The sequence below is a fragment of the Glossina fuscipes genome, unplaced genomic scaffold (assembly GCF_014805625.2).
Source record: "Glossina fuscipes isolate IAEA_lab_2018 unplaced genomic scaffold, Yale_Gfus_2 150, whole genome shotgun sequence".
Classification (NCBI taxonomy): Eukaryota; Metazoa; Arthropoda; class Insecta; order Diptera; family Glossinidae; genus Glossina; species Glossina fuscipes.
Window position 1 is genome coordinate 1,553,851 of NW_023998493.1, and position 20,431 is coordinate 1,574,281.

General features: G+C 34.6%; 2 protein-coding genes across 2 annotated transcripts; one reads left to right on the top strand and one right to left on the bottom strand.

Moving 5' to 3' along the window:
* Positions 1 to 1,919: 1,919 nt before the first annotated feature.
* LOC119641447 (insulin-like receptor) lies at positions 1,920 to 8,478 on the bottom strand. The gene is made up of 10 exons (XM_038040137.1): positions 7,871 to 8,478; positions 7,652 to 7,810; positions 6,181 to 6,424; positions 5,960 to 6,107; positions 5,692 to 5,900; positions 5,388 to 5,574; positions 5,108 to 5,324; positions 4,954 to 5,047; positions 2,407 to 2,581; positions 1,920 to 2,343 (listed from the first exon to the last, which is right to left on the bottom strand). The coding sequence occupies exons 1-10, from the start codon at positions 8,378 to 8,380 to the stop codon at positions 1,920 to 1,922; spliced, it is 2,367 nt and encodes a 788-aa protein (XP_037896065.1). The 5' UTR covers positions 8,381 to 8,478.
* A 5,707-nt stretch (positions 8,479 to 14,185) lies between these two features.
* On the top strand, positions 14,186 to 18,386 carry LOC119641448 (probable malate dehydrogenase, mitochondrial). The gene is made up of 2 exons (XM_038040138.1): positions 14,186 to 15,257; positions 18,355 to 18,386. The coding sequence occupies exons 1-2, from the start codon at positions 14,186 to 14,188 to the stop codon at positions 18,384 to 18,386; spliced, it is 1,104 nt and encodes a 367-aa protein (XP_037896066.1).
* Positions 18,387 to 20,431: the final 2,045 nt, after the last annotated feature.

Consider the following 20,431-nt stretch of genomic DNA (forward strand, 5'->3'; position numbering starts at 1 on the left):
AGTACTTTAATGGATATTAACTTCACATTGACAGGGCCGCTACATAGCTGGCTTATGTTAATCGATTAACATTCTTGCTCAACACGCGCAAATAAACGAATCAAATCAATCAGCTCTTATAAGTATAGAAGCGAATTACTTTAACTATTTAAATGGAAACAAATAATTAACCATATTTGCTTTTGATTCAACTTCACAGATCCAGAGATGATCGGTGCAATAGGGCTTTTTGAAAAGCAATTTTGAGGAAAACAACTAAAATTTAAATAAAAATTTCAATGATCTGCAAAATGCAGTGCCTGCAGCGGAATAAATTTGAATTAAACATGATTTTACCGAATAGAGCGGTATTTATTTTCTTGCTGCCTTTTATGAAAGTTTGCAACAAAATATCTGTACTCAATTCAAAAATTGTTTCGAAATAGGATAACTCTTAAAAAATTTGTGCTAAAGTTCGGTTCTGCATTAGACTAATTAAAAAACCAACCCAAACGACACGCAAGACGGTGAAAGGATCCATATTAACATTGTCCTCACACCTTATCATTATTTCGAACAAGATAGTATCGCATCTGCAGTATAAACGTAAATCTAGTTAATCCTATTTCCGTCTTCCCAGGGAAACCTCACTTCTTCATCCTAGAGAAAGATCACTTTCACTAATTTCTGCTGAACTCGACTGTTTAAAAAGCTATTTACAACGTCAATAGGCGGGCTAAGGTGTGACTTTATCACGAATTTTTCTAAAAAACATTTTTTGAAATTCAATAACGGTGCCTTAAATATGTTTGTGTAGAAGTAAGTGGATACTCGAAACGCTTTACGATTTTTTCTTTAAACACAAGTTTGAATTTTTTCCACTATTTTTAAAATGGTGATATATGTAGAGGACTTTCGATAAATCAATTTGTTTTTAACAAATGATTACCTCATCCTTGGTCAAAAATTTAAATTCGAATACTCTCCAATTACACAAAAATCAATGCTTTCAAGATCCCCCATGTACATCTATAGCTAGAAACAGTAAATTAGGTGATTTTTCCTTTTTCGAAGTCAAATTTGGACTAGCTACCTTACGTTCAGCAGAAAGCCTTAAGTAAAAGATGCCTCGCAAGCAAAAATCGGATATCTTCATTTTTCAATATAAATAACACAAATATGGGTAATGGCCATCTTATTATCGCGTTGCTTTTCTTTCCCTCCCAAAAAAGTTGTCAAAAAAACACACTTTTAGATTGCTACAATGGCATTAGTCCTTAAATTCAAAAAGCTTTTGGTACAATGGATGTCTGGATTGTTATTTGGCAGAAAATGGAAGGAGAATAGTTTCCAATGTGGAATGAACAAGTTACCAACTACCAATGCGACTTGGATCATCACAGATCCGAGCTTCAGAGTCCGAACGACGGTTGCTTGGTCAAGCGAAGCCAGAAGTCGAGCGAGCCGAAATGAATGAGGACAAGATTACTGTGCTCTGGCACAAAGATGAGATCGTGCCTATTGATATATTGAAGACGCAACTGACTAATGTAATTTTTAACAAGTGAAACCATTCTGTCAAAAAAGAATTCCAAAAATTCCAATCGGCTCATCCTATCTTCTGAATTTTCATTCAAGCTTTATTCTTTCTTTAAAACTCTATCAACGTCACAGATAACGGTTTGACATGTTGTTTAGATATTTGTTTGACATGTCAGAAGATGCAAACCATATCACAATTTATCCACTGATTTAATTGCATTAAAAGAAAGGCACTTGAAAGAATCGCCTCGTAAGTGTAGCTTTTTCAATTGTTTTGCCATTAAATATTTTATTTCAATTTAAATATGTTTTGCCATTAAATATTTTATTTCAATTTAAATATGTTTTGCAAAATATTGATGCCGCTTCGCGGTGGGTAAAAGTAAAAAGCAATATAATCAATACTGCTTAATACTTTGCAAAAATCGTTCAACTCCTTTAGTAAACGTTTTCGCCAATATTGATATGGTAGGTCCACAGTTATTTTCGAGACCATCAACGCAAGCTCTTAAAGTGATCCGATAAAGTACTTCCTCTTGTAAGCCAGTAATTTTGTACGAATGTTTATTGCCAGCTATTTTTTTGCCCTCGTAGTATTCGCGAGCCTGACATTGATTTTCCTTTTGAAATTGTACTGTGGCTTTAGGGTTCTGACATATCGGTTTCGGCTTTGGTATGAGAAACTGATCTGAGCCGGTATCTTGTTCTCGTAGAGACTCTTCTTCTTTTCGATGTTGGTATTTTTGAAAATTTTCTTTTTCTTTAACTAGTTCGGTCGAGTTGCGTTCTTTTGCTCGACTCTCGAGTTCCTCAACTGGTGCCCTGAAGTGATCTTGTGAAGTGATGTCAAACAAATATGAATTGAGCCATTAAATTCAAACTTACGGTACATAAATGAAATTTGATAGAGCTTCGTCATAAATTAACTGCTCTTTATTATAGTAACCTTCGTCGGTGGGAGTGGGCCCGCTTTCTTCGGGAAGCACATTTGAACATTGACAGACTTCCGAAGCACTGTCCTCCTTCTGTACAGTTGGAATGAAATTTTTCAATGTGAAATCTGAGAAAATTTTATAATTATTATTATTATCATAGTTTATTTAAATTGAAGAGAGAAATTCCAGTCCTAAAGGTATGATAAGCACTAGCAACTAAGTCTATCGGCTCTTTTTTTAAAAACGTTTGACAATTCTTTAGGGTTTTGGCATTCCGAATGTATTATGTATGCTTATTTGTAAGATACTATTTAATTGTAGATTTCTTAAGTAACTGTTGGTGTGTTGCAATAGCATGACCAAGGCGAATTCTTGCAAATGTTTTGATCTTGATTCTTTCGACCTTAAATAGATATAGTGCTCGTTCAAGTGCTCCCAAGAGAGCAACGTATATCGGTATCCACAAAATTTTTATCTCATCTCCGTAAGTTGAAATGGTTTTCTTTATTTAATTAAATGTGTTCCAAATGAAATGACGACGCTTCGGAAATCTTTTACTACCGACAGACAATCTCTGATAATAATCGTTTTAAGTTTAATTTTGCTAGCACGGTTTGTAGATTGCAGGATAGATCTACCTTCGGTTATAAGAAACTTTAATGCAAATTAGATAAAACTATTTATCTGTTACTTATTTTAGACATCAACATTCTTTTGAAAAGCTTCCAGTTACAGTTGATCTTATTCGAAAAATAAAAAAAATTGATTTTAAGAACACAAAGAAGTTCGAATAACGAAAGTGTAATCTTTACAGTCGGGTGAGCTGATGTACATATAGCTCGTAAAGTGTTTTATACTTCATTAGTATGGATCTTTTACTTAAGATCATTGCTTAGAAAAAATGCGCAAGATCTTATTAAGTTGAAAATACGAGATCTGACAAGCGAGCGCGGCAAGCAGCAATGAAGGGAAAAATCTAGTCGTATTCTTGGTTCAATGGACTCGATAAACAGACTTAAGAATTAGCAATTAGGAAAATTATACATATATTCGATTGTAACCGAATCTTTTATACCGATTACCGTTCTTCATATCATCGTTATCCTAAAAAAGATGAACAAAGGCAAAAATATAAATTTTTGTGTTCTATGATATTGGAGGAGGCGGTTGCTTTTTCCACTTTCAAAATAAAAATAATATTTATACGTGTTTTCCTTTTGCGTAGCAAGCAAAAAGGACGGAAAGTAAAGATGTTCACACTTTTTGTTGCTTAACAGCGTGAGCGCTGTAGATATATCCTTTGACCGATTTGGATCATTTGCAATTTCTTTTGAAAATGGTTTGCAGACGGGCAGACGGACAGATAAGCAGACTAACATGCTCAGGTATATTCCCAATCTGCAATTAGGCAAAAATTTATACACTTTCGCGGTTTCTGAAAATGTTTGGTATGCGTGGTCAACTTTTCCAATTTTTTACAGCTACTACAGCATCGACCGTAGAATATAAGTTCACATTTTTATAAGTCCATCTGCTATGGTTTGTGGGTAATAAGCACAAAACCAATTTTTGCCTTATAAAAGCTGAAGGCGTTCATTGTTTATATGGTGCTGTAGGCGTCGATTTTGAGCAATTTCGCCCATTTTCAAGCTGCGCGCAAGAGCTTCCATTGTTTCTGCCAGATTTGAAGTCGACAGCTTCATGTTTGTGGCCGGGAGAACGTTTGCAACAGACATCACAAAGATGGACAAACATACATGCTTAAGTTGATCCGCAATTTGATGTTGACCAAGAATATGTATACCTTATGTGGTCTCTCAAGTACCCCTTTGGGCATTGCAAGCGTGTTGGCAAAATGAACATACCCCCCATCCTTCGGTGATAGGTACAAAAATATTACACAGAAACTGGATTAGTGAAACTCGGCCCGTTTCAGGGATTTGACGGATGCTCAAGAAGAGCAAAATTAATTTTAGTACTGATCAACGGACTGTATTTCAAAGATACTAAGTTAACCATTGCATTCGTAACAGCGGAAAATATGTAGCAATATGTTTATATTTCTTCTCCCTCGTCATCCTCCCTATCTATCAACCTGTTTATCAGTCCACTGCTTGAAAAGCTGTAAGCGTTTAAGGGTAAACTAACGAAAGTTATTTTAATGATCTGAAGCTGGAAAGTAACAAAGAATTTCACGGTGCTGTGATCATTAATCGTTTGATAAATCGTAGCAGTCGTCAGTTGTTATTACTATCTAACGGAATTATACGACGGTGGAAAAACTTGATTTTCATAAATTGTTTGAAACACCATAGAAAAACAAGTCTATGGATCTTGTCAAGTCGACAGACAGTAACCCACTGTCTTGATTTACCTGTCAGAAAGCAGGGAAAGCTCACGCACACACTAAATTTTTTGATAGTTTTCTTAAATTTTTTAAATAAGTAAATGTGTTTGTAAAAAGTAGGTTTCGAATGTTATAGCTATTGTTAATTACTTGAACCATAGCCGTTTTCGTTCACTGCTTCGAACGTTAGTATATAATGTTTTATGGCTCCATTGGGATAACGGGGAGGCCACCAATATACTTCCTGCAGTAAATATAATAGTATTTTTATTATATCATTTATTTAATTTCTCTAATAACTTACAATTTCTTGAGCGTTTAAAGGACGATGAAAAATTTTGGCAGGCGGGCTAGGTTTGGTTGGCAACGTAGAAAAATATTGAACTTTAGAATATGCGTCCACTTGATTATGATAATCCGTAATAGTAAGAGTTTTTACAAAGTAAGCATATTGCGTGTATGGACGTAAATCAGTTAAAATGTGTCTTACATTCTTACCGGCCGAAAAGTCCATATGCCAGCTTAAAGTGTTTTCAAATATTTATTTAATTGTTTTAAGTAAGTAGGTAATTTTATGATATTACTTATCGTAGCCACAGCCATGCCGACCGTCGTACATGGTTACGTTGCGTACCGGTGCAATCTTGTAATAATAAATATAACCAATCAGTACATCCTTGTCCTCAGCTGGCATAGGATTTACTTTGATGCGCACTGAATTGGAATTGTAATCTTCTACCGTAGCATTCAGTTCATGAACATTATTACCGCCTTGGGCATAGTTATGAAAAGGAAGCAGAAAGGAGAAAAAGAAATGAGAAGGAAAAAAAAAAAAACGGAAAATCAATTTGAGTATCTAGCAAATTAGCCACAGGGATTACTGCTTACAGATAACACGTTCACCGTTTGAATGGCGGGACGCGTCGCTTATTGTTATATTACCAACGGATGTATCTTTTAGTTGAGGTTGCAGTTGCAATATCTTTTCATAACACAATCGTGAATTCAGATGAAAGAACACACGGCCCTTTAAAATGGCAACCTTCTGTTGCCATAAGTCTTCCAAGTGATAATTATCCACCACATAAAGAGAATATCTAGATAAAAAATTAGCCATTTATGATGAATGTTCAATTTGTACTTAAGAATTACGCACTTCTTGTCAATTAATTGTTGGCCGCCTATGATGTGTAATTTCTTCAGAAAATTTAACGACAACACTTGAGGTGAACGAAGAATTTTCAAATATCCGGATATTTCTTTTATGTTGCCTAAAAACTTTTCCAATTGCGTTATCAATTTTGCTAGAAACGATTTATTGATATTAAGAACACTACTATTAACGACACTTGCATTGGTTATAGCAGTTAGACTTACTTTTTTTATCAAACAGTTCAAGGGTTAGTGAGCCGTTAATTATTTCGCAATCAGTTAAGCTTTTTAAATCGCTTTCATTATTAACTATGAAATTTCCAGTACAATTTATTTTGCACGTTCGGAAACCTTGTGAATCGTTCTCTTCTTGATGATTAGGGGGACAAGTCTCTCTACACACTCCTTCAAATGGTATTAGACCCAGTTCATGGCATCTCCGAGGAGTGATACATTCACGTTTATTTAGCTAAAGTACATGTTCAATAAGGTGACTGGTTTAATATTAACGAACACTTTCAATATCGGGAACTGCAAACTTAGATTTATTCAATTTTTGACTATAATTGAAACATGGATTCGTCACTAAACTTTGGTGTCAAATCGGCGGTCAGGCGAAAACCGTCTAAAGCGACCAAAATTGCAGGGTCACTAAAGCAATCGCAGCTTGCCGTGAAATTTTTGAAGGTTGGCGCTACAAAATATTCATAGGGGTTTGTCAGCAGTGCTGCCATGCCGGTGATTTTTTTTAGCGATGTGACAGTAAGTGAGAGTTGGATGATTGAAGGGAGAAAAAGCATGAATTTAGCGCCACAAGTGTTCGCTTCTGCGTCGATGTAAACGGCTCGCCCGCTTTGCACGAAAATGGTCGCAACTATGATTGCCGTATATTATTAGTTTTTTTTATCACTCATTACGATTCAGAAACACACTTCTTGCTATTAAATAAGAAAAAAAAACTCTTCCCGCGAATATTGATTTTTTGACGCATAACGGTATATGAGAGAATAAACATTTGCATTAATTGCAATCTTGGACCATTATGTTACTGTTCGCACACTTGAGAAGTCTTGGCTGTTCCTGCCAGATAATTTGATTTGTAAGGTGAAAATACATGGTAAGATTGTAACTTGCAAATGCTTTCGTATTCTGTTCTAAAATTTTTTTTATTCTCAATTTTTAACATGAACTATGGAGAGGGCGAAGGTAAAGCAACACTCATCCGAATCTTGATAGTTTGTAAAAGGGTTTTTATAGGCCGAAAGACTGGGTTTTTTCTTTTCCCCTTTAGGTGACGAGAAGTTTTTTTACAATGTTTATCAGATTTCTCTTAAAATTTGTATTTAAACCTTGGCCTAAACCCTAGATAAGGATATGAGATGCGCGCAGCCACTATCATCTGAAGTCTAATAAAATAGCAAAACTATCTTAAAATGGCCATGCTATCGAAGCCAGTCGAAAGGATCGAAGAGATCGCTCAAAGGATTACAGAAATTCATTTTCCCCAACGTCCCAAATCATAAATATAACACTTAAACCGAATATGGTAAGGGTTCTCTTTTTCTTCACTGACTCAATTGATGGCGGTAACGTAACGAACCACAGATGACAACGCTGACTCGAAAGATGAAATACCAAGCAATTGTTGAGACTCAACGTGCTAAACATTTTCTAAAAGCAAAAAATCTCAACTTACCTTGACGTTAAAAATACAGGTATCCTTACAGTTTCGGTCTCCAAGAAGGTTTCGGCATTTCTTCTGAGCTGATGGAAGGAGCTGCTGCTGGGGTTTTCCAATGGACCAACAATGCTTAATTTTCGAACAAGTGGGACAATAATTTGGCGATTTATTGTTCTATAAAATTTTTACAAAATTATATATTATAAATAGATTGAAGTTATTCTAAAAAGTTACCTTCAACACAAATGAGGTAGCGCTCCCAGTTATTGATATCCAATCTATCGTATCTGTGAAGCAAAGATTCGGATTTGATGCTATACGTACTGATCCATCCAGAACTTGTTTTAAGGATATTAGACCAATATTTTGTAATTCTCGATTTTCATATAAAACCAAAGCGTAGCGGTCAAATAATAAATCGGCTCCTCGTATTATTTCTAATTTTGGTAATAGTCTTTCCAAAGTATCCAAACCATTTACTCGATAGATTAACAGATAATCAGTGATTTCTTCCACATTCGCTGCCGTCAACGTTTTTAACATATCCTTTGTGAAATACAATTCGACTATGCTTACATGACCCACTACTATCGTGCAATTTTGCATTCTGTTAAAATCCTCTATCGATCTTATGGTTATTGCTTTGCAGATGTTTTCTGTTGCCATGTTAGCAGTAACCGTAATCATGAAAAAGTGTATGGCTAGCATTAGAAGCCAGCGAAGCAATGAATTCATTTTTTTCATTTAAAGACAATATCAATTAACTTTTGACCCGTTGATCTTAAGCTTTCATCAATAAGCGAAATTCAATGGCATCGATGAGTTTGCTGTTTGCCTTTTTAGACTTTTGCGCTTTATTTTCTAAATTCACTATTGTCCGGTATTCTGGTGAAAAGCGTATTGTTATTCACTCTGGCAAAGTTTGTTACGCACTGACCACCGGTGAAATGTTCGTATAGTCACTCAAACCCATACATTCGACTGAGAACTAATTTCAAGTTGCAAGCATGTACTCATCATATATGTTGAGGCGACTCATGAGAATATTGCTTATATAAAGCGAATTGAATGTCATGCTTGTATCCCTCTGAGCGTTGTTTGTGTGTACGTGCATATCTTCCCGTTAAGCTAACCCACAAATTTACCGATTCACCTTTCACTATAAACTTGGGTTATGACAATCGGAAGGATTTATTTTATTCCGTTGCATCATTCATGTTTCATACATTTTCCAGCCGCTCTGCAATCATGCTATCTAATAACGTTCAAAAAAGGAAAAAGCAAAAAAGCAGTTACGGTCACGGTTGCGATTAAAAGTAAGTTAGTTGATTTCCAGGACTTACTGTGTCAATTCATTTATTTATAATAAATAACGATTTAATTATTTATTGCATTCTTTTTGGATATTGTCTTTGATGTTTTGTGCTCATTGATATGTAAAAGGAAATCGTTCTTTTATTACGACGCACGTCTTAAGATAATTTAATTTTTAGTTTTCAAAGAAGAAAAAAATAATTTGTTTTTTTTCTATCTTTTGCTCCAATGATATCCGCTTGCCTTTTAACCGTCACGATAAGCCACACGAAACATTAAAATTTTATTTTTTGGGTTATAGTGGTCTCGTTGAAATAGTTATTGAGCTTTTATTGTAAGAGAATAATGCTGAATACGTAGCCATACCATGACTGTATAAGTGATAACAATTTTTATCACAGATAGTGGCGCGATGCGAACCGTCAACGAAAGCTGATCCTTCGGTTAACGTAAATTGCAGAAATCGAACAGACAACAGCGGGACTTTTATGTAATATCTAATCGATAGTGTTATGTTAGCCAAAGTATAGTTGTATGTATTGGACGCGTCAATATGATTGAGAACGCTTCATCTTTTTAAAGCAGCACGTATCATCAGATGTGTAGTTGGTCAGCCAAAAGAAACCAAAGACTTTAGATTTCTCGAAGTTTACAATTTAATGAACCCATCGATATGTGGCATGAAGGAGAAATAACTAAAGCAAAGCTAATGGTTTTTCAAAGTTTTTAAAATCTTAGTAACGTTCATATAACAAAGAGAAATTGAACACAGTGTTCCTAGGTCGTAATACTAAATCGTTTTCTAAGCAGCGCACATAACAACGATTTTTTGGTTTTTTGGATTTTACGTCACTTAGAGAATTTTACGGCTGCAATAGTTCGAAAATAATGGGCGAAATTGCCGTCCATAGACAGAAGCACAGTATTAAAGAAAAATTAAAGTGTAATTATTCGTGTATACTTAAGCAACCAACTAGTCTTCTTTCAGATGGGTTTAGCAAAGATGGACTTCTTTGCAAAATGCTATTTCCATAGAATATTTTAATCCTTCACTAGGACACATGGAAGTGTTTTATGTATGTGGTGGTAGTCATGTAGTTAAATTGCAAAATCGAATTGAAAAGTGAAGTTAGTACAGTTCGCTCGTCTTAGTAATAGTAAACCAAAAAGTACAGATTATTTTCATGCAAAGCCACGTTTTTCATGAAACCCCGCATATTGGAAGACTACGTTGTTTTTCTATATGAAGGCTTGCGTTTTGTGATAGCGTCGTTGGGGTCCAAAAAAATAGACCTATGTGATCCAGATTCCCTATCGTTAATTTTTTTGTTGAAACGCTACTATGAATTAATTTTCATCATAAAATAATAAAAACTTTTTTCATTAAACATCTTATATGGAGTGTGTACAAAAAATAGGCCCGCGTGGTTCAAATTAGGTTCACTTAATTGTGCTATTTAATTGCTATCATGAACAACAACAAAATTAACAATTAGGCTTTTTTGGAATTTACGTTTCATGAGAATGCTTGTATGCAGTGGCATTCAAAAAATAGACCTATGTGGTCCCTATTCACTAAAACACATTTCTTTGTCGATTTACTATTATGGGTCAATTTTCAGAATAGGGCGGTATGTGGGGAGTAGTCGAAAAAATGGACCGGTCTGAACCATTTTCAACAGCGTTCCTCCTAGGGCCTTGGTATGTCTGTGTACCAAATTTCATCAAAATATCTCAAAAGTTGCGGCCTATAGCTTGAACACAAAAATGCAGGAACGGATATCAGATGGACAGACGGACAGACAGCTTAGATCGATTAAGAAAATGATTTATAACCGATCGTATATAATGTAATAAACGGTGGGACTGTCTGAAGACCTTTTGGGTGTTATATACGTCCGCACGAGCTTAATATACCCTGTACCACAAGTGGTGTAAGGTATAATTTTTTTCAGGCGTGACCGCATCCTTTATAGCCATTCACCATTATCCTGAAAAGGCAAAACTAGTGCAAGTACTAGGATTTAATGGTCTATAATATGGAATAGGCGAAGCTGATTTTATTACTTTCAAAATAAAAGTGGTTATCGCAAAGCCCTGTGGGCGTTATAAGATCGCCATGAAGTTTAAGGTACTTCCAAATTCTTTTACAAATTTGTAAGCAATATCTTCGTTTCCTCTAGCTGGCGAATACATATCATAAACACTACGTAGATAAGCAGGCGGGCAGATGGATACACGAACAGACAGACACGTTTACGTGCATTTCGAATTTGATAAAAATTTGTTTATTATATGGGTACTACCTTGTTTCACATTTTTTTACAGGATCGCCTGTGTATGGACGTCTGTCCATTTGTCTGTTATGAACATTCTTGTAGTTGCAAAAATGAAGCTACCGGCTTCAAATACGCAGAAACATTTCAAGTTCTCGCTTGCAGCTGGTAAAACCAATAGGCTAAAAACACCATGTACACTGAGAACTCGACTATTTCCTAAAAGGAAGACATTTGTCTTTTGCTCATTACCCACAAACTTATAAAAATTTGAGAGATACTATAGTTCTTGTGCAAAAATTGAAAAAGTTAATATTAGAGAATAACAAAATTTCAGTTTTTTTGTGAAAACATTTTTAATGGGCAGAACCAACCCTCAGAAAAGCAAACATTCTTGACCACCATCAAATTTGAAATGTACTTAAACACGTCCGTCTGTTCTGCTGTGTAGTATATGTTTGGCAAATATTATTGCCTTCGCAAAAATGAAGACATCATCTTTGCATGTGCAGGAGAGTCGGAGAATGGGCCAGATCGGCCAAATGGCACGGCTACAATGTAGCAAAAAGTGAGAACAAATTTACTTTTCACTTGTATTCTACAAAAAAAAAAAGAAAGTTAATCTTGCACAGCCAATGACATAGAGTATATAAGTGCCTTTCTTTTTTCTTTTTTGGCTCTTTTTCATGATAACAGTGATGGATATAAAAGATATAACCGCAACCGCATGTAGGTTTCTTACTTGTTTCTAATGGACATTCAGGTGAAAAAATGTATACACTGAAATGAAAAGTATGCTGTGAATTAATTGATTAGTCTACGCGTACGCGTATAAGTAAAAGGAAATCACATATAATTGTTTCCTGAATATAGGTAAAACTAATTGAAGTATATTTTTTTTATACATTTTTTATATATCTACGATATAATGTACATTAAGTTTGCGCGAATGTTTATATCAGCCGATAGAATTATGGATAAATCGACCTTTTATTGCTTGCACATCTATTTGCTCCTTGGATGTGAATACGGGCGTTACCTTGTTTTAAAGAACACATTTATATGAAAAACACTTGGAATTTTCAAAATTTCTGAAGATCGTTCAGTAATAGCATTTTCACGGACTAAATTATTGTAAAAAATTTGCATCAGATGGAGCAATTTTGGAACTTTCTCTCATGTAACGAAAATAAGCCTTCGGATGATAAAAGGTGTAAGTTTTCATATTTTTTGTTGAATATATGTAAAAGATCTAACAGAGGACATATAAGGGAGGTTAAAGGGGTTCCTATTAAAAATAAGGGAATCCGAATTTGTTTCCTCTCTCCTCTCAAGAAGCATTTGTTGGAAGGAGCTAAAAATAATAAACAATTTCCCGGTTTTTTAACTTTTCTCCTATTTTTCTTAAATATTTGATAACTGTGAGTCATAAAATTATTTTTTTAAATAATTTTTTAAAAACAATTATTTCTTTTATAACGCTTTTTAGGCCGTACACTCAAATGGAGTCGATTTGAATTAAAAATTTAAAAAAATGTTAAATTAAGCAAATCAAAAAAATACTATGCGCTTAGCTAGAGAATGTCATTGGAACGACCACGCGATTAACGCGTTCACGGATTCCAAAAATTTCAGTGAGCTGCAACAATAGGCCGTTCTTTTTAAAATTGGCTGATCTACCCGAAATCTTTGCAAGCGCGCTCAGAATATAAAATGTATACATACAATAAACGCTGTAACATTCAGGACAACACAGATAACATTTTTCAAATAATTACTATTGTGTTAATGTTATATAATGTTAAATAAATTGTAATTGGCTTTAAAATTTGAATGCTATAGCATTCAGGATAATGAATATATTAGTTTCCAGTAGTTAACTTTTAAAGAAATTTAAGGAGTGATTTAAGTTGAAAAATCGAATTTTGAAATTACATAAAGAAATCGATCTGCCGTAAAGCTTAACATATAGGTAAACTGGAATTTTTTTCCATATTAATATTTTCGATTTATGGGAGCAATTAATAAAAGGTAAGGCAATCACATTAGACGTAGGCGAATCGTTCATATCCACCAGCTTTCTATTAAGAAAAACATACACACAGAAAATAAAATTTCGATACTCTCTAACATTGCGTGGGTGTGGCCAGTTTTGTAAAATTTTTCACAAACACTGTGGGACGACCTACAGAATAAAATAGATGGAAATGTTTACCGTCACCTGTTTAAATACATTTTTTATCTTTTGAAAAAGTAGGCGTACTCAGTTTACATTGTATTTTGAGCAGGTCTTTTGACCGATTTCGAACATTTTCAATATCAAATCGCTCGCAATAAGTTTCAATGTTTTTGCCAAATTTAACTCACAAAACCACCAAGCCACTGACAAATGAGTGGGCTCCGTATTTGGCTAGTAATAAATATACTTTGAAGCATCAGTGGAGCTTCCTTTTGCTTGTGCAATTTATATGTATTGCTGCAGGTTCGGCCATTTTTTTGTCGCTGTATCTGTGTAGTTTATAAGGAACGAATAAAGCCCACTATGTTTTCGAAAGCAGAAGTGATTTTACGTTTCTGTCAAATTTTAAAGCGATTGTTCAATCTTTTGATCAGAAGATTATTTGCCGCAGACCTTATAGGGATGGACAGACAGATGTACATTGATTGAATTAGAATTTGATACTTATAAAAAAATTTATATTTTATATGTGATTTCTGCCTTCTGAGTGATGCAAATGTCTTAACGCTCTTCGATAATGGCTATGGAATGTAATGCACTCTAACTTTTTTATGTCATTCGTTTTTTATTATAAAATAGAATAAAAAGAAGATTTTAAAAGGAAACCAGAATAATACAAAAAGAAAAAAGTCTGTATATCAATAATATTTTCATCGAATTTTTTGACAGAAAACTTCTATTGAAAAATTCTCGAGCGATACTAGGCAGATACTAGAAGAAATGAAGAACGTGTTAAAATTTTTAAAACCGATTAGTTTGGTGCACTTTGCGAAACGATATCGGCATACAGCTCGTCTACCATGCAAAGTCTGCGTTGTTGGTGCAAATGGGGTAATCGGACGTCATTTGGCTACGTATATGAAAATGAACTCAGGAGTTGTAAATTTGACCCTTTATGATACTGAAGAGATCGAAGGTATACGTGAAGACATATCGCATATAGATTACAATCCCTGGGTATTCGCTCACAGCGGTGATAAAGAATTGCATAATGCTGTAAGTTGCAGCGAATTTGTGATTGTGGTATGTGGTTGTCGTAAACAAGAAGACGTGGACGATCACAAATTATTTGAAGCTAACGCTCCTATTGTTATGAAAATTATGGAGGCCATTATGGAAACTAATCAGAAACAGCCTTTCATTCACATTATTACGGAACCGGTAAATACTTTAGTTCCTTTGGCCGCATTGGCTTTGCAAAAATATGAACAATACGATGAACGCAAATTATCTGGCAGCACGTCCATAGATTTAATGCGGGCTCGCTTGATGTACGCCGAGTTTTTGCATGTGGACCCATACAAAGTGCAATTGCCCGTTATAGGTGGTCGCTCTGAAAAAACTATTATACCTTTGTTAAGCGTACGTCAACCCTCGGAAAATATGACGAAAGAAGAACGTGACAAATTTTTGAAACGTTTACGGACGGCTGACATGGATGTTATGAATGCGAAATGTGGTGAGGCTTCCGCTCAATTGTCGGTGGCTGTTGCCGCATCAAGATTCTGCTATTCTGTTGTCGAGGCCATCCGCAGGAAAAGTGTCAAGGATGTGGCGTTTATACCATGTAAAGAAATACGTGAAGATGTCGATTATTTTTCTACAAGATTTCTGTTGGAAGAAAACGGGGTTCAAGAAATATATCCGTTGCCTAATATTGATGGGGAGGAGGAAGCGTTACTTGAAATAGCCATTAAGGAGATTGAAGCGGCTTGTAAAATGGCTAAGGATTACTATGCAAAGCATGGAAAAGGTGAAGTCAAAAAGGAAGATTGTCAGGAAGAAAAGGATAGTAAGAAAGCTGGGAAAGAAGAGAAAAAAACCGGAAAAGAAGAGAAGAAAGAACAGAAAAAGGAAAAAAAAACAGGAAAGAAGAAATAATATTTCGGTATCGCTCGTCGGTTTATTATTGAAATGTATATATTTTGAAAAACATATCACAACTAATTAAACATGAACAGATATTTCTCTTATAAAATCTTGGTGTTTTATTTCTCAAGCATCATGTGTAAATCCCAATGTAAGACGAGTATCGGTATGAACGACTTTTGAGAAAAGATACAAAAATATAAGTTGATTCCTTAAGTCGCACTGTTAAAATAGGACGTATCATCTCAAAACTTTATTTAGAAAAAGAGTCGATGACGTTTTTTTAACGCTCTTTGAAAGTCGTCATAATCATAACGAAAGAATGGGCCGACCATTACGGAAGAAATATCAACTTCCTCTTTTTCTTGATTGCAGGGAACAACACTTTTTTTTTGTATTTAATGGGCTGTGTTTACTCTTAAATTACAGCCTTAAATTATGTATAAAAATTCCCCATGTAAAAAGAAATTAAATAAAGGAAACAAAAACTAAATTTCCATATTCTATAATATTGTTGGCTGGATATTTTTACCATGTATATCTTAAAGCTAATGAACAATGAATAAAAACTCAGAAAGGAATGTCTTGATCGATTTGGGCCATTTCCAATACTAGCCTGTTTGCAAGAATTTCCGGGGAATGTTTATCACAGGTATCATAGAGATTGGCTGATGGACAGGCGAGCAGATGGGCTTGCTTAGGTATGTTCAGAGCTTGACAGTGGCCATAATTATATATTTATTTCATTGGCGTTTTGAAAATGTTTTGTTAATATGAATACATACGTACTCATGCTTATTTAGGGCATAAAAACAAGAAGACGAAAATGTGATTATGATTCCAAAGGGAATATAGTTGTATCCCACGAGAACTTGAGATTCATTTAAATTTATACCGATCGATATGAAATCTATTTTGGAATCGATTTAAATGCATCTCTTCGTCTGATGTCCGCCCGCCTATTTATGTCCTCAACTCATAGAACGCAATTGTCGATATATTTTAATTAAGTTTAATAGGGCGATGAGTTTTGGACTAAGGACGAATTCTATTGAACACGTGATTGTATTTTTTTTAAGACAACCCCATGCAAAGACTTGTTTTGAAAAAGTCGGAATAATGAAAATAAGTTCCATTTTTCATTTTCCGTCCGCTTTGGTGCAATAAACCTGCCTGGAGACTATAGCAACGAAAGGGATTGGACCAGATTAAATTTTTGAACTCTTAACATGAAAATTAATACGAGATAATGATCTGTAAATAACTTCACTACGATAAGGGTGCACATCATGCGCTTATTTCTGGACGTCTTCATTTACAAGATTTACTCATGAAAGATAAGCCTATGACGACAAAGTACAATTTTCCATTTTATTATAAATAACCAAGAAGAAGTTGAAGAATTTTACGCGGAGAAGTAGTGTAGCACATATATCGTTTGTCCTTACCCGTTTTAAATCGACTTATTTCTTACATGTAATTACGGCAATATACGAATAAACAATGATTGTCCCAAGCGTCAATTGAGTGCAGTCCGTCTCCGACTCATTTAATAACTCAAAGGGTTGAGGAAAAATTGATCATCGAATCTCTTTTTTACTCTTCTAAAGTTATTGAGAATAACACGTATAGATATTCCATTAGTTGTTTTCAAATACTTTAATGAATTTCTCGATTTGTTCTCTTTTTTTAATGAGCGTTTGTTTATCTTAATAAATAACTTATTGTAAGAGAAAAGAGAAATTTTCTCTCGAAACCTGATGAAATTTCAAATGGAAGTAAGTTTGCAACATCATCCGATAACTCATTTCATATTTGTTAGCTGTTCAGCGAAAAAAATCAATTACTGCTGGTAAGTCCCTTCAAACCATCGAAAGAAAAGCAGATGTTAGCTCATGACAGCATGATTTTTGAAAAATTCTATTAAATCGAACATTGCAAAAATTTGACAACATGTACTGGATAGAACATTAAAAGGCATAATTGTTTTCGTTTCTTTTCTTAACAGTTTATGCACGGTGAGTACTTTAACATATGTTTCTATTTCTAAGATACGATAAACTCTAACAGCCTACCTCAACAGGGGTATTGAGAACTGATTTTGACGTTGGTCGTGTGCAGTTAATATGCGAAATAAGTGCAAATGCAGATATTTATCACGCATTTTTTAGTTTCATACGTCTTCTTATATTGATGTTTCCCACACCACAAAATCACGTGTGCGATCAATGCTTTACGAAAGTTATCTTCTGTCCGCATAATATGTATTTTCTTTACAAAACCAGAGACTGTTTATAAAATAAAAAAAAAATAAATAAATAGGGGTGCGATCGAATTAACTTATCTTTCACCCTCCTCTCTCTTTCAATGAGGAATATCACTAATATTTTCTGGTAAACAACATTAGAACACCAAGCGTTGCATAGGAAGCTCTACTTTTGAAAAAAAGTAAAAAAATATCTTCTTTATACCAATCACCGAAGAATAGGGAGTATATTAATTTTATTGAAACGTTTGCAACGCCCAGGAGAGAGCTTCAGAGTGTCCGTCTCTCCGTCTGCCGGTCTCTTGTAAAGATACTACTTTAAATTTGGCACAAACATAGGAAGTCCTTGCACGTAGGTTGGTATTAAAACTTGACCAAATCCGTAAAAGGACATGGCTACATGGCTAGTGAGCATGGCAATTGTTATGTTATAGTTTGCGAAACCACTCAATCTCTTCCGTGCAAGCTGTGAAACTTCCGTACAAGAAAAATGGAGCAAGATCCCTGTTTCCTACACAAGAAAAATTATACAAAATATGTTAAAACTTTTAAATGACTTTAATAAGCAAAAATGGTATCCCAATGAATGTTAATTCAATAATATGCCGTTTTTTATTTTCGTATCCTTCCTTAAATAAAACAAAGCCAATATTAGTAACGTTATGTTTTTTGAGTCGTTCGCGTTATTGAATTTTCTTATCTGTTGAAATAATGTTTTGTTTTTGTTTCTTTTATATTTTAATATGGATTCCAGTACAAAATAGTAAACAACGTTTTTATGGTTAAACAATGGACTAAGTTTAGCAAGCGTTTACTTTTTGTCGATGGAAAAAATCCAATATTAATGTGACTCACTGTATGTGTTTTTTCACCTGGAGCAGCGTTTTTTTTTTTTTGCCAATCACGGCAAGCAGATTGGATCAACCAAATATTGGTAACGCGTTATGGAGCAAATTAATGTGTTCCAATTTCGCCAATAATTGTACCAAAAATACGTCTAGACTTCTTGGGAAATGTAAATGCTGTTCGCAGTAGACGCCAGCTATGCCGTCACAAATTTTGTTAATAGTAATTACAATAGTGGGATGCTACGCGAAAGAAAAGCGTAGAACAAGCTTCTCTTAAACAGAAACAATTATTTTTTGTTGTGAAAATTGATGCTTGAAAGTCTCTGCCGCATGGATTAAACACTCAAGGCAAGAAGTTAAATCTAAAAGACTCTACTATAGTAGAAATACATTTTATTTATTTTCTGTCGCACTCGCAAACTTTTTGCTATAAAGAGAACTGGGGCTTTCCTAAATCAGTTACTTAGGTGATGGATTAGAGCAAAGAATGCATTGAAGCATCCGTTTCATAAATCTAACAACATTCGGCAATCGAACATGCTTATTCAGTGACGCCAAACATGTAAATTTCGTGTTCAATGATTAATGACACGTTTTCCATTATTCATATAGTATTGTTGCGAAATTCGCTTTTCTCGGATACAGTTCGTGTCACTAGATCGTGGATATACTTTTTAAGAGAATAATACACTTGTACGTTTTCACTACAAGACTGCTTTATTTATAGTCAATTTGTTTAAGGGTAGGACTGTTAACATTTTACTTTGGCAATACTCTCGACTTCTCAACACTAATATTCTTTTTCGACTCAAACGTTCTTGTCCGACTGACTCTGCCTTTTGCAAGTGTATTTACATACATTTTTACAAGCATATTACTATTAGCTAAGTTCATAGCTTTATCTTTAACCTGCTAAACTGCTTTTCCACTAATCGTTTTCCTTGACCGGCAGCTGCATGACGTGCCACGAATATGCACTTGAGTTCTCCCCCTCTAGGGAATTTATTATGTGGAAAAATCAATTAATTGGCAGGAACTGGATTTGGGACTTCCGTAACAATATATTATTCTTGTGTATCCACATGATTATTCAACAGGCTTTCATCTCGGCGCCTGCTTCTCTATAAATGCAATTTTCAATTCCTGCGGCACATTTATAACAATTCACTAAGTCAGTTCGGGGGATCACTAATAAAACAACAAGCTTTAGACAAAACTTTCGACTTTATTCGTTAACATAATCTCTTTTAAGACCACAACATTGATTGCAATGCCTTTTTTAAAAATTGTTCTGAAAATTCCAAAGGGAATGTTACTAAAACAACTGTAACTTGTAAAGCAATGGTTGGACTGTCATGAAGTTTTGACACAGGCCGCTTGAAAGTTAGTATTACCTAAAAAGCCATACGAGTACGTCAAAAGCGGCCGCATCTATATGCCGTTTCATAAGCTTATTTGGCGAGCGATATATCCATATGGGGTCGGGTTGCTTTATTCGACAAACGAATTAAAATGTCCATCGATCATAATGTTGATCGATTAAAAAAATGAGATTGTTTCAAAAACCCTACGAGTATTTTTCCATTGATTAACAATAGAATCGTAACTTCCTACAGTTTTTAATCTCATTCTGACCGTCTATAGAATAATATCGCTCAATGAAATCACGGAATACACACATTCCATACTCTTTCATTGTTGAGATGATAAATATGTTGCTATTGGATGATACTCTACCTGAGAGACTTAGATGGCAAACGAGCGTCATTTGATGTTTGTGCTAACGTAACAAGTGTAGTGTTGCTACCTTAGCAACCATTTGACTGTGTGAACTTTCATTCTCAGTATTTGTTTGCGTAAGTACTCTATCAAAGATTTCTCGCTATGAAGTCACACTGTACCAAATGGTTACAAAGCGAGACCATTTACACAAATACGTGTTATATATATATATGTATATATATGTATATATATATATATGTG